This window comes from Sphaerodactylus townsendi, linkage group LG07 (assembly GCF_021028975.2).
Source record: "Sphaerodactylus townsendi isolate TG3544 linkage group LG07, MPM_Stown_v2.3, whole genome shotgun sequence".
Classification (NCBI taxonomy): Eukaryota; Metazoa; Chordata; class Lepidosauria; order Squamata; family Sphaerodactylidae; genus Sphaerodactylus; species Sphaerodactylus townsendi.
Genome location: NC_059431.1, coordinates 121,980,427 through 121,994,966, shown reverse-complemented (window position 1 = coordinate 121,994,966; position 14,540 = coordinate 121,980,427). Strand labels below are relative to the sequence as shown.

General features: G+C 49.7%; 1 protein-coding gene across 4 annotated transcripts in view; it reads left to right on the top strand.

The window, feature by feature from the left end:
- The window catches only part of DNM2 (dynamin 2), a 92,217-nt gene that overhangs the window by 30,423 nt on the left and 47,254 nt on the right, over window positions 1–14,540 (top strand). For 2 of the 4 annotated variants that reach the window (XM_048504215.1, XM_048504212.1), the window contains exons 7-10: window positions 912–1,054; window positions 2,128–2,263; window positions 4,078–4,145; window positions 6,538–6,676. In XM_048504215.1, coding sequence (XP_048360172.1) covers window positions 912–1,054; window positions 2,128–2,263; window positions 4,078–4,145; window positions 6,538–6,676 — 486 coding nt within the window. The remainder of the gene's footprint in view (window positions 1–911; window positions 1,055–2,127; window positions 2,264–4,077; window positions 4,146–6,537; window positions 6,677–14,540) is intronic. The other 2 variants (XM_048504214.1, XM_048504213.1) reach the window with 1 other exon arrangement.

The window sequence follows — 14,540 nt, the reverse complement described above, 5'->3', positions numbered from 1 at the left end:
GGACACTGTAGGCATGAAAGGAGCTTGCTGCCATGCTGGTGTCTTCTAATCTGCAGATTTCTCAGTGGAGTAGTTCTGTTCTGTTCTGTGGGGCACGTTTGTTCAAGCGACACGGGGCTGTCTGTTGATAATCATCCCACTGAGGAAGGGATGAGTGGAACTGTTCAGGGTGACACCTTGTGGAGTGAGGCACAGCTGCGTATCTTTTGGATATGGGACCTGCTCTGAACGGTGTTCCTTGGAGCCCTGGCCTGTTCCCCTGTTGAAAGGTGGGAGAGACATTCCCCCGGGAGGACTGCTTGCCCTCAGTATTGGGCAGAGGGAAAGCCAACATGCTGAGGGGCTGCTGCTGAAGGGATCCAGTGGAATGCAGAGGAGGCTGCTGCAGCGGTTCAACGGAAGGGCCTTGGCATCCCCAACAGAAAAGGGCCAGGCGGTGGGCGATGAGAAGCGAAAGACCCGTGCCTCAGGTGCTGCTGCCAGTCTGGCTAGACCCAAGATCCCCAACCTTTTTGAGCCTGTGGACACCTACGGGATTCTGACTCTGGGTGGTGGGAGCAGCCACACGATGGCTGCTGCAGCTTCCCTGCATCACACGGTGAAGGTTCTTGGCTGGTGGGGGGGGGGGGGGGGGAGCTACCGCCTTAGCAACATTGTAAAACACTTGCCCAGCCAGTCAGATCTTCAGTGGCCCTGCTGGGCAAAATCCTGGCGTGGCCCTCTCCCCCTTTCCAAAAGCACTTGGCAGTTGCCAAGAGAGGTGCCATTAGGCAACATCAGGCATCTTTGGGGACCACGGAGTAGGTGGGACTGATCTTGATGTGCCAATGATGTGATTCTGTCGAAGGCAGCTTCGTGGGTGCTTCCGTGCACGTGACGATCGCCGCCTTCTGTCTTCTTTTCTTCCCCAGCAACTGACCAATCATATTCGGGAGACTCTGCCGTCACTGCGCAGCAAACTCCAGAGCCAGTTGCTGTCCCTAGAGAAGGAGGTAGAGGAATACAAGAATTTCCGCCCAGATGACCCGACGCGGAAAACCAAAGCCTTGCTCCAGTAAGTCAGACCAGCAGACAGCGCAGCCTCTTGCTTGCTTGCTTGCTTGCTTGCTTGCGGGGCTCCCTCCTTTCTTGCTCGCATGGTTTCAGAGGAGTTGTGTCTCAAGAGGGCATAAATGAGGCTGTTTTTGGACAGCCTGTTGAGGTGAGAATTCAGAAGCCATTCCACATGAGGGAAATCCTGCTGGATCGTACCAAAGGTTGTTAGCACCTGAGAGTAGGTGTCCCAGAAGGCATTTAGTTGCTGCTCCACGGTTGACGTTCAAACACTGTCCGCAGCCTGAATTTGGTCAGCCTGGCCAGATCTTTTTGTGTGGGCAGCGTTTGGATCTTGTGCAGTTCCATAGGGCTTGTAAGACAGAGTTTTTCCACCAGGCACATAGCTGAGGCGGCTTTGTTACCATCTGGCCTCCCCCCTTCCATTGATTAGTGCTGACCCTCATAGGGTTGGTTGGATCTTTTTGCCATCTTGGAAATTTGGTAGTTCGTAAATTATTAGATTGTTTTAATATTAGTTGGCTGTGTTTTTAAATATATGTTTGTGAGCTGCCCCAAGCCCAAAAGGGGAGGGGCGGCCTATTAAATCCAATGAAATAAATAAATGAATGAATAAAAGGATTAAGAAGCAGAATTCTGAGTGATAAAGTCTGTTATCCTCCTTGCTAATTACATCCTTTTTGTTACCCAAGATTGTTTTTTTTAAGTAGCACTGTAAAAAACTCCCAGCTATTCCAGGCTGTGGATCAGTCTCCCCTCAGAGATTTGCCAGGGGCCTGTGCCTGGCAAAGACTTTCCTCTTCAGCCTCCTCGGAAGCCCCTTGATAGCTGCTGGTCTGAGAAGTTAGGGTGGGGGACTGGGTGTTGGGTTTAACTTTATGATGTTTTTATTGTCATGTTTTATTTTTATATTTATGATGAATATGTTGCATGTTTTATCATTCTGATTTTATTGTGAGCTGCCTGGAGACCTTTGTTCAAGGAGGGGCAAAAATCATAAGCCAAAAAAACAACAACAATATTTTAGGAATAAAAATTTCAACCCTTCGCAACCTGTTTTCTCACTCTGGGCAGGATGGTCCAGCAGTTTGCTGTGGACTTTGAGAAGCGGATCGAAGGTTCTGGGGACCAGGTGGACACACTAGAGCTCTCCGGCGGGGCTCGAATCAACCGCATTTTCCATGAGCGGTTCCCCTTTGAGTTGGTCAAGGTAAAGCCGATTGGGAGAGAGAGGTTGTCTCCAGGGGATGGGGGGCTGTCGTGGGTGGAGGCCCCTGCTGTGTGGTCCGGTCTTGGCTCGCGAGCCTTAGGAAGCCACTTCAGGCAGAGTTTGCCACAGCAATGTGGAGTCTTCCCAAGCTCAGCCTTTGAACGCTGCTGAGCTTCTTTGGAGCAATGAGCCCCTCCGTTCATTCCCATCAGCCTCCTGATGCTTCTGGTGCCGTTCGGATAGACATTTTTAAAATGCACCCCATAAAGTCACAATATTCAGGTTAAGAAACACAGCATTTCTGATCAAGCTTTAGAACACACAGTTCATTAACTAGATAATCCCCCTTCCTAATTGAAATTGAACCATCAGGAATAATTTTTCAGACGTTTATCATATCTGGTCCTGATATTATCTGCACATACACAAGCGCACACACACTAGCAGCAAAGTCCATTGCGGAGGAGATGCCGTGGGCGCTAGGAAAGGGTGGAAGAGGAAGCATCTCTCCCACCCACCCACCCCGCAATGGGCTTTAGTGGGGCCATGGCACCCCCTCCCCCCACCCTCCGCTCCCAGTGCAATGGGTGCCTCTTACCCAGTTTTTGGTCTGTGGTTTGGTGGTGGAGAGGTGTGAGTTGGGGTGGGGGTAGGGTGGCAAGGTGAGACTTGGGATGGTGGATTGGGGTAGGAGGGAATGGAGTGACTTTGGTTGGGGGCAGGTTGGACAGGTGAGGGTGGTAAGGTGAGGGTTGGGATGGGGGAAGGGTTGAAAAGGAAGGCTTGGAATGGTGGGAGGGTTGAAAGGTTGGGGAGGAGCGGAGGGAGCATGAGAAGGTGAGATTTGGGGTGTGCGGAGGGTTGGAATGAAAGGGTGGGAAGGTCTGGGTGGGGGTGAGGATGGGGGCAAGGTGAGTTTTGGGATGGTGTTGGGCCGGAAGGGTGGGAGGAGAAATGTCAGGCCTGCTGCAGGCCCAGCATTGGTCTGGGGGGCAGGAGAAAATGGAGGAGGGAATGCTGGACTTTCTGAAGGCCCAGCGTTGGTCAGGAAGGTGGGGGGCAGGGGGGGAAGTGCTGGGCCGCCAACGGGTCCAGCATTACTTTGGGGGGCTAAGCAGGGGGAGTGCTGGCTGTATGGCTGTTGGGGGTTAGGAGTGGTGGAAGGTCTTAAGGGAGCCTGCAAAATAGATCGAATGTCCCCACCAGGAGCCCTCCACCAATGGAGGAGCAGGATTAATCGTTGGGACAGTCAATTCCTTAGCCTTTTATTGTTTAGGATATGTGTCGCATCTTGCTTGTTGAATGTGAATGCACACCCATGGAGCCACGATTCACTGTGCTTACCAAGATACTGGAACCAGATAGCATCCTGAGAAAAGATTCTTGATGGTTCTAATCTATGCCAGTAATGAAGGGTGGTTATTTAGTTTATGAAATGGCTCTACTTCTTGTATATGTTTTAAAGCTCGGTCAGAAATGCTTGGTGTTTATTTTTTAATTTCTACCCCTGAGCCAGGTCTCTGGGCCAAAACCTGTTTGGTTTTAATGATTTTTAAAAACTGCAGTAAAGTTTTGTTAATTCATCACACGTAACTGTTAGGTGTTAATTGTATTAGGCTTTTTTGTCAACCTTCCTAGTTACCTGGCTTTTTGGGGTTGAGGTTTTTCTTCCCCTTTCTGTTTGAGTTTTGCTGTTTGGATCAAGCTGAGCCTGGCTGCCTCCAAGGGGCGGGGCTGTGGCCTGGGCTTTCCTGACTGACTGGGTGAGGAGGGGACCTTCTGGAGTACTTTAGCTTGGCTTTTCTGTCTTTCAGATGGAGTTCGATGAGAAGGATCTGCGACGGGAAATCAGCTATGCAATAAAAAACATTCATGGCGTAAGGCAAGTATTGGGAACGCTAACTCGATTGGGCGCAGCAGAGTTGCCTTTTTGCTCGCTGTTGATCAGTCTACCGGGTAGTGCTCCTCTCTGGCCTCCCAGATTGGCCAGTAGTCAGGCCGAGAAAGCTTTTGCTAGGGGCAGCTTCTCTGTTCTGTCCAAGCCAAAGCGGAAGAGTTGTGCGCTGAAATGACCATTGGTACTTACCCATGAAGTACCTCTGAGCGTAACGAGGACATCTTGTGGGTGGTTCCCATCATCCCATTGGGGAGGCAGGAAATGAAATTTCTTCCACTTCCTGTGGAGAGGGTCCTCCCCCTTTGCTCCAGTTTGGAGATTCCGAGAAGTAGTAGCCTATAATGAACTTACCTTGAACTTAACTTAAACTTTTGGTTAACTTGGTCCCATTATAACTGTGGTCCAGAAGAGGAACAACAAAGAAATTTCATTTTCTGCCTCCCCGATGGGACAATGGGAACCACCCACAAGATATCCTCTAGCTCAGGGGAGAACAGGGAAATCGTACAGTTATGATCCATCTCTGCTCCTGTGACCGCACTTTTCTCTTTAGGGGAAATATTATCCAATTTGGTTTGCCCCAGGCAATAGAGATGCAAGTGAAGCCAAGACTTGTTTTCACAATGCCTGGAGCTGCTTGAACCCTGTCTAGGAATGGCGATTTCTGTGACTGAGACACCAGCCAGGAAGTTCTGCTGTCCGGTTATATCATGAGAAGTTTAATAGTTCTTGTGAAACCTTCCTTGTTGGGGGATAATAAGCCAGAGCCATGGTTTCTGGAGCAATCATTTTCTCTCTTGCCACTTTTCTTCTTCGATGCCCCTTCTTTCTTACTTGTCATTCCCCCTTTTGCTTTGCCCCTTATTTTGATCAAAACTTCTGTAAATTAAGTGCATTGCAAGATTTGAATTGCTAAATACCTTCTTGTAGTAGCGTTTTCTGTTTTTTCCTCTCCCTGTAGTGAGATTATTTGTTCTTGCATCCACATAAAGAATCTGAGCTAATTAGCTCACTGAGAATTGCTTTATTTTTTTAAGGCTTAGCTGCAGGTGTCTTCAGGATCTATTAGACTGAAGGATGTTTATGACATTTACTTTTTTTGACAGTACAAGCAAATTAATGGTGAGCTCTGCTTTTGGAACTGTTGCCCACAAATCTGGCAGGACATGTCTATTTTAGTGGACAAGATGCCAGAAAATATAAGCATGTGAAAATTGTTTAGATAAATGATTGGTCTTTTCTACTGAGAAGAAATGGGTGCATCTAAAAATGCATCTGATACGTGTTCGCTATTATTTTTGAATCATGATCAGACCAAACTGTATCATGAGAAGTTTAATACTTCCTGTGCCCCCTGCCTTGAGGGAAGACAATGAGCCAGATCCGTGGTTTCTATCTGGAGCGGTCATTTTCTCTCTTTTTCCATTTCCAAGGTAAAAGGAAAACCTCATGCAATCAATTTGACCAATAGATGAGCCTGATATGAGCTCACTTCTACATGATCCATAAGACATTTGGTGATACAATCAAAATCTTGCTACCCCCATTTCATGATACCCTCATTGTTCCCCTTAGATGACATTTTTAGTTGAACCACGTGACGTTTTTGACTAAGTGTCAGGAAAATCTCCCTAGTGGTCAGAGCAGTTCCTCCGTGGAAAAAGGCTCCCTAGGGAGCGGGTGGGAGGTTTCTGAGGAGACGCTCACAGAGGCCACCTGGGGTGAAGGTGGACCCCGTGAGCTCAGGCCAGAGGTGTCGAGGGCTGGAGATGACATGCATGTGAGTTGGTCGGGTCAGGCCTGGGCCAGGGGGCTGCCTTGCCTGGCCCCAGAATGGCTCCTGTGCATGCGCCTGGACTGGTGAGCCTGCAGAGGCCTTGAGGAGCCTCACCTGGCTTGCCTCTCCGGGGCTGCGTGGGTGACTCCCCGGGCTTGGGCAGGTCATGGGAGAGGGGGCAAAAAGAGGCAAGTCAGTGTTCAGCTCTGGTGCCCAGGGGGATGCTGATGGCCACTGTGGGGTCCGGAAGGGATTTTCGTCTAGGCCAGACTGGTCAGGAATCCCGGGTGGTTTTTTGACTTCCTCTGGGCATAGAGCAGGTGTCACTGGGGGTGGGGTGGAGGTAGCTGTGAATTTCCTGCATTGTGCAGGGTGCTGGGCTAGATGACCTCTGGATGACCATGCAGCTGTGTGATTCAGTGAGGTCACTGCTAGAGACAGAGGCCACTGACTGTGATGGGGAGGGCTGGCAGTGAGGCGGCGGGGTGGGGCGGGGCGGGGCGGGGGGCGGGAAAGGAGGTTCTCGAGCATTGCCGGCCTTTCACCTGTGGTCTGTTCTCCCCTCCCTTGTTTTTCTTTCCTGCTTGCGGGTGACTGCAGGACGGGGCTGTTTACACCAGACTTGGCCTTTGAGGCCATTGTGAAAAAGCAGCTGGTGAAGCTGAAAGAGCCTTGCCTGAAATGCGTCGACCTGGTTATTCAGGAGTTAATCAGTACAGTTAGACAGTGTACCTGTAAGGTATTTGACTTAGCCGACGGCAACTCTGCTCCTCCCTGCGTGGCTGGGGAAGACTGGCTGAGGCCGGGGGGCTCTGGGCCTGCCCTGCTTGCCTGGCGCAACCTCTAGGAAGAGCTGCAGACCTCAAATACAATCCCACTTGGCGGCGGCTGCTGCTGCTGCTGAGAAGGGTGGGAGGGACGGGACGGGATCCACCTCCCAGGGAAGAGTGCCAAGTTGCGTGTGTCTCAACAGAAGGGGTCCTTGAGCTTGTTGAGCCTGTGGGCTCCTTTGGAATGCTGCTCCTCTGTGATAAGCGCATCTGCAGGAGGGCTGCCCCAGGAGGTGAAACCGGCCGCTGAGTGTCAGGGCAGGAGGCCACGCGTCACTCTTCAAAACTCTGCTTGGCTGAAATCCTTTTTAAATGAAGGCACGGTTTTGAAATGCAGCTAATGTCCTTCTGCTGTCTTGGCGGCTGTCGAAGCCTTCGGAACAGTCAAGCAGATCTCCAGTGGCCAATCGGGAGCTCTGCTGAGCAAAAGCCCCATCATGCCCTGCCTGCTCTCTAAAAAGCCTTGGCAGGCGCCACGCTGCTCGCGGACACCGGGTTGGGGACCCCAACTCTAAAGAGACACTCGCATGTGGCAGTGTGATAGAAACCCCCGCTTTTGTGGGCATTGTGCCCCGATAGCAGCAGGACCGGTCTGTGCCTGAAAGTCTTTCCTCTTCTCCTACCAATTGGAATCTTTTAAGAGCCTTCTCGAGGTTGCCTAGGCCCGCGGGAAGGTGTTCTGTTTGGATCCTGACCCTTCTTTGAGTACTTGGATTCTCGATCTGCCATTTCAACTGCTCTCTTGATGTCTTTCTGCAAAGCCATGCCCAATAGTTTCTAAAATTGCTCGGACATGAATTTCCATTTTCAGAGCCTCTATCTGTTGAGAAGTCATTGCGACAGTTCCGCAGAGCTGTCCAATCCCGATGAGTTATTTCCGTATTTAAAAGCCGACTTGCCAAAGAACTGGCTCCTCCATGCTTAGATTTCTGGAAAAACAAGAGAAACTGAAGATTGAGGATCCCTGTTACTTGACTGTGACCTGTTGGCCAGTGTTTGCTGTCTTAACTAAGTAGTGGAATGACCCTGTGAAGAGTGGTTTACATTGCTTGCTTGTTTTTGGTGGTGTCTGCTCTAGGACTCTGGGTCTGCTCCTTTCCGTCTTCCTATTGCATTCTTATCCTGCCCTTCCTCCAAGGAGCTCAAGGCAGTATAACTAATTCTCCATTTTATCCTCACAAACAACCCTGTGAGGTAGGCTTAGACTGAGATGGGGACTGACCCAAAGCTGCCCAGTATGTTTCATGGCTCAGTGTATACAGTGGTGGAATTGTGTGCTTTAAATATTAATAATGCTATGAAGAAGTCTGCGCTTGGCCTCGCTGATTCAGCAGGACAAAGTATCTGAACAGAAACTGAGCAGCTTCCCAAAACGGAGACAGCAAAGGCCTGTCAGAGGTCAGCCAGGTGTCAAAAATAACACCAGGGAGGGGGAAGCTTAGACCTGAATACAAACCAGGTAACAAAAAGGGCAAACCTCATAATGAATACAGATTTTTTAAAGAGCTTAAAATGAGTTTGAATTATCTATTTATTGCTGCAAAATAACAACCGACAGACCACATCAATGATAAAACCTGCTGTACTGTAAATGAATCCCTTCACCAGCATGGCAAATAGATTAATATATACAGGTGGGTTTGAGCCCAGCAGCACCTCAGAGACCAGCAAGATTTTTGGGGTATAAGTTTTGGAGAGTCAAAGATCCCTTGAAAGACTCAAGAGCTTATGCCCAAAAAAACTGGTTTGTCTCTGAGGTGCTGCTGGAATTGAGTCTACCTGTCGTGCTGCAGACCGGCTGCCCTCTGAAACAAATTCATACTGAGTGCTCACCCAGTGACATATATCAAGTTGGGCAGATAATATGATCAGCCAACCACACACCAAATGCATTTGGGCTGCTGCCTTTCCCAGCGGTGCCATAAGAATTGCCAAGCTGAAAAGCTTCTGATGGATATAACAGTGTTTAGATAATTGCTGCATTCAAATGTATCTACAAATGTCGCATGTATCGGAAATTCTCCTCGTGTTTAGTCCCTAATGTAGACTTGTAATCAAGTTGGAAGTGAGGAGAATTCTTACAGTCTGCTTTCAGAGCAAGGCTTCTTTGAAGTGCTGTCACTATATATGAAAGGTAGGCAGATAAAGGGAGAAAAAATCCAGGTAAGGCAATATTTGTATGAGCATCAGATAATATTCAAGACCAGCTAGAAGAATTCTGCTAGACAGTAGCTACCGGTCGGTGTCCTCCGATGAATTCCTGTGGCGGATGCTCTGCTCTGACTGCCATTTGAACTGTGCCTAGGAATACCTAGGAGTGCCTACACACATGAACCTCAAAGGCTTGAATCAAAGCAAGGGGGTCTTGTCCTGGGCGCCCCCGGGCTAGGGTGGAATAGACTGGAACCTGTATTGCATTTAAACACTTTGTGATCTCTGGGCTTTGCGCCTGTGCAGAGCGCAGTGTCTGGGCTGCAGCTCTTTGGGCCGGGGCGGGTACGGGACATGTGGCTAAATGTTCCACCAGAGAAGCAAAATCCCTTCATCTGAAAAACTAAGACTGGGCCTTCTGAAAAGCACTGTAATCATAAACATGTGCTGGGGGACTGGGGACAGGATACAGATTAAGTTTGAGAAGCCCAGGACAGAGTAACTTGTGTGCTTTCCTGTTTCCTTGGCAGAACACGGGATGGGGAGCAGGTTGTTTACCTGTAACCATTTTTTGAGTGGTCATCTGTTCATTCACATTGCGTTTTTTGCCTACTCGGAGACTGATTTTTGGAAACTTCTGGGGTTACCATATAGGTGCAAAGCCCCATCTTCTCCACTGAGACAGGAGGACATCTTGCAGGAGAGAGATTCTCAGCCCTTCCAGGAGGGAGGGAGGCAGGAAGGCAGGCAGGCAGGAAGAATGTAAGCTTCCTGTTCCTTAGTGGGAGTTTCTCTTCTTGTCGGTGCTTTTCCTGCCTCCAATAGGGACACAGTGGTAGAGCTGCGCTTATCCTCTATTCCTCTTTAATAACTACAAAAAGCATCCATATCAAACTTTCTTTCCCTTCTACTTAGCTCTTTCAAGTTTCCTTTGAGCTTTCTCTCTCTCCTTTTCCACCCTTTCCTTTCTTCGTTTGGATAAGGAGAAAACTGATTTCCTGCCCTCAGGGAATGTGGAGAATGAACGGGGGAGATGGCTTCTTATCCGCAGCCGAGATGGCTTTCCTGCTGACAGCTGCCGCTCATAGGAGCACATGGCGAGCCTCATCCCTCTGCATGGGAACCGCTGAGATGGTCTCCCCGCAGGCAGCAAAAATGCACTGCCACTTTACAAAGGGGTGGAGCAAGAAGCACTGAATGTCTCCTGGTTTGAGAGAAGAAACGGTTGCCATTTTGATGCCAGAGAGCGTGGCAGGTGCCATTTTGAGAAAGGAATCAGAGGAGCCCCCTCCTGGTAGCAGCGCTAATGACGCCAACTCTCTCACAAGCAGTGCAGTAGCTGCTCCGGGGGAAAGCCAACTTACTCGAATGATCTTAAGGAGTTTATTAAGCAAACCCTGCAGGAGGAAATGGTATTGCTGTGCCTAAGGGGAAGCACCTTGTCCTGGGCTAGCTCTTCCCTGTCGTCCTGCTGCTCCCCACCCCGACTCGCTCACCAGGACGAGACACTTTGAAACTGTCTTCATAAAACATGACAAATTGGATGCCTGTTCTCCCACTGCAGCCTTTGGAAGCAGGGCACTGCAACACGTACTGGGACCCACCCAGTCTTTTCTGGGACGCTGCTTGAGGAGGTCCTTCCTGCAGGATGTCCTCCTATCTCAGTGGATTTTCACCGTGGCGACAGCAGGAGATCTTGCTCCTCCCAAGTTGTCGTCTGTTGTTCCATTCACAGGCTATACCTTACCTAACACTCTGCCTTCATACTTGATCTGCATATAAATTGTTCTCTTTGCCTCCTGTTCCAGTTATTTGTTGTGTCAAGTGTTTCTAGTTATGGTAGTTGTAAATAGTCAGGTCAACTGCTTTGGAAGTTATCAAAGTGATGAGAAGGGCAACTTCCACTAAGGAACAGGAAGCTTCAAGGAAAGTTCTTCCTGCCTCCCTATTGGAAGGGTTGGGAAACGCCCTCCAGCAAGATGACCTGCTATCTTCAGTGGAGAAGAACCCTTCATGGTGAGTATCCAGTGGACTATTCCCAGGACCACAGATGTGGACTGCACTTTTCTCTCCCAATCAGTTTCTTTACTTCCATCGCAACAGTGTGAAGGAACTTAATCTGCTGGAGGGGAGTTCCTTTGGAGTTTTCTGCACCATCTCTGCACCATCTTCTTCAAGCCAACGTCCTCACACCGCCTCCATCCAGCACCAACACTCCACAATACCAAGAACATCAGCACAGAGAAAGTTCCAAGTACCCTCAGAACGTTCCACTTTGAAGCTACAGAGGGTTCAGAGATTGATCCCTAGTGGATCTTTGGTTCTGAGAACTCACACCTCACTACAGTAGTTGGTACTGAGAAGACTCTAGATGTTGATGGAATTTGGACAGTTCTCATGCATGATACCAGGAAAATGACAAGAGCCTACTCTGAAGACAAGGGCTGTTCATACTGTTGATTCTAATCCCTATATTACCACAATAATCACTCCTTCCCACATCCTTACTGTTGTCCACATCACAAGACCCGTCATGAACAAAGCTATCCAGGGATCGGTCCCCACATCTTCCTCTGGTTCTGTCTACATATTGGAGGTCAGCACACTTTACTGTCCCAAATTGGATTGTCAGATAGAGGGATCAAGTGATAGCAGGGAGCTGAGTCTAGTCCGAGAATCCATCAAACAATTTCAGTGTCAGAAGTCTGGTCTGAGGGTCAGAGTGCCCAGAGTCAACTATTCAGAGGAAGCTTTGCAGCAGTCACATGCTTTGTTGCACCCAGGCAGCACGCTCTGTCAACCTGCTTAATATAGGGCCGTGGTGGCAAACCTATGACACTCCAAATGTTCATGGACTACAATTCCCATCATGCTGGCAGGGGCTGATGGGAATTGTAGTCCATGAACATCTGGAGTGCCATAGGTTCGCCACCACTGATATAGGGTCTTCTAGCCCATTAGGTTTCATCCTGTGAAGTCTCTGCTTCCCCCTGCTTCAGAAGGGGCCTTCTTTGAGCTAGCAGGTGTGCACGTCTTCATTGAACTTGCAAAAGCTTCCTGCGTCTCTGCCTCTGTTGACATGTGGGCTCTGGTGAGCTAGGTGCATGCATTTCTGCAGCTGGAGCAGGGCTGGATGCATGGCCTGCTTCTGAAGGCACTTTCTGAATCCTGACCTGCCTGTTGTTTGCGATGTTGAGCCTGCACCACTGCACTTGGCCAGGCATTGCTGTGCCCGCTACATTGCTTCTCACGATCATTCAAGCATTTGCTCTCAGTACTGGCACTCATACTCAACTGGCCATACAGCCACCCTGTACTGGCCCCATGGCTCTTGCGTTGAGCATTGTGGCTCCTGCCAGTGGCAGTATTGCAGCAGCTCGCCCACCTTTAACACAGAGACCTGCTCCAAGCACTGTAGCCCTACTGATGCCAGGGCTCCATTACTCATCCCGCCATGGTGCGCTTCCCGTGGTCTCTGTTGAGATGGTCAAGGTCTTCCGCTGGGCTGCCTGCTCCTCCATTGGCATTGAAGGGTGAATCTGATTATCATATCTGTCTGCCGCTACTTATTGTTCCTTAGGGGATGGTCAGCCTTACACCGAACAGTGAGACTGGAAGTGGCCCTTCTGTATGCCTGGAAGAAGCCGTGTCATTCAAGATGCAGCTGGTTACGCAGACTTGTTACCTTGCTATTGATTTTTTTCCTGGTCATCCTCCTCCAGAATCTTACAGATGGTGACTCTTACTCTCCTGATCAAGTGACGAGATTCACAAAGCAACACATGGTGGCACCAAAGATCATTGCTGCCATCACCTCTAACCAGATTGCCGCAGTGGGAGCTGTGAGATGACGTGCTGGGTTGCAGCTCCTCAAATCTCACAGGAAGCCAGAGTGCGCATCACAGTCCTTCCTTTTGAAGAATGCCTCTTCAGAGCCAAGACCGATGACTCTCTGGGAAGAATAAAAACTGGAGAACCACTGGGAAGACCTCCCACCTCTCTCAAGGATCGACAATCAGATCCCCTGGGGACCTCCAAGGGCTGGTCTGTTCGGTCCTCCTACAGGAAACTCTTTTCATCTGGTTACCTTTCAACTTTGAAGACCCAGTCATGGCATCTCCTCTGGAACAAAAAGCCAGTTTTGAAGTCATGCATGACTTCTCTCCCAACCTTTGGCAACAACTCCGAGCCTTCGAATTATCACATCAGACCACTGCTCCAGTATGATTAGGATACTTGTGTGTTCACTCCCCTCCCCCCCCCCCGATTATTCGTGCTCTGCCCTGCTGCACCCACCCTCTCTCGATCGCGAGGAGAGGGACTCCATCTGTCTTAAGGAGGGAGTTGAGCCAGAGCCATCCCCCCAGGAAGCCCAAGAGTTATATTCCCAGTCCTTTGGTTATGTACAAGGACTGAGTGTCCACCCTACTCTTTCTCTGGGGCATCAACCAGTTTGTCTGCCTCCCATCTTGCCACTCTTGTTGGTTGGGAGCATGGTGCATGTCTGTAAATCATAGCTCTGTTCAACCTCAACATTGTCAGATTCCTCCATTTTGTGATGGGCACCAGCATGGCCAGTTCAAAGGACTAGTCTTGGGCCTTTCTGCTTCACTGAGGGTGTTCACCAAGAGGATGACGATGGTGGCAGCTCTCCTGAGGCATCTTTCCATGCATAGCCTGGTTCCTAATGTTGTTCTCCTCCTCAGCTGTCCTGTGGCATTTTCAGACCGCCTTGTGTAGCCTCCTTGCACTGTGACTGCATGTTAGCGGAGAGATGTTGTGTCTCACTTCCCAGAGCATGCAGTCTGTTGAAGCCAACATGGACTCCATGATAGTGAAAGCTTTCCCATGTAGGTGCAAAGCCTGTCAAAGTGAATGCACAGGTGACCTCTCAGAGAACAGGTACAGGTTTGCCCTCCCATTTTCTGCCAGTGGAACAGTGATCCACACAAGTTATTTCCTCCTGAACTCCTCAGCCCTAACCCAGAAAGATACTCCACTTTTTTTCTCTTGTAAGGAGCCTTGAAGTGGCTTCCAGTTGTCTCTCCCCACACTCAACAACAGGCATCTTGTGAAGTAGGTGGGAGTGAGGAAATTCTGAGAGAACTATGACTGGCTCAAGGTCACCCATCAGGCTTCATGCGGAGGAGTAGGGAATTGAACCTGGGTCTCCAGATTACTCTCAGCTGCTGTTAACCAGCACACCACATTGACTGTCTGATCCAAATCCCGCCCCCTACCTTCCAGGACACCCACTCCTAGCATAATGTGTGAAGGGACTTTGTCCTGCGAGTGTCTCCCCTCCTCCCCTGAAGTGCTGCAGCCCAGATGCAGAGTTCACCGTCTCTGAGACTCTTGGTCGAAGTTGCAGTGTGGAATTTCACCGTCTTACGATGATTGGATTCAGGGGTGGTGCCTTTCCCTGAAGAGCAGGGCAAGTGACGTGCTGTTTAGAATAAGCCGAATGGTCTTCTCCCACCGCGCTGCCTGCCAAATAGAAACGCGCTTGTGCTGTTTCCAGAAGGAAGAAGAGTCGGTTTCTACACCCTTCTTCTCTCTGCCTTAAGAAGTCTCAGCACAGCTTACAATCACAGTCCCTTCCCCTCCCCCAGCAGGCACCTT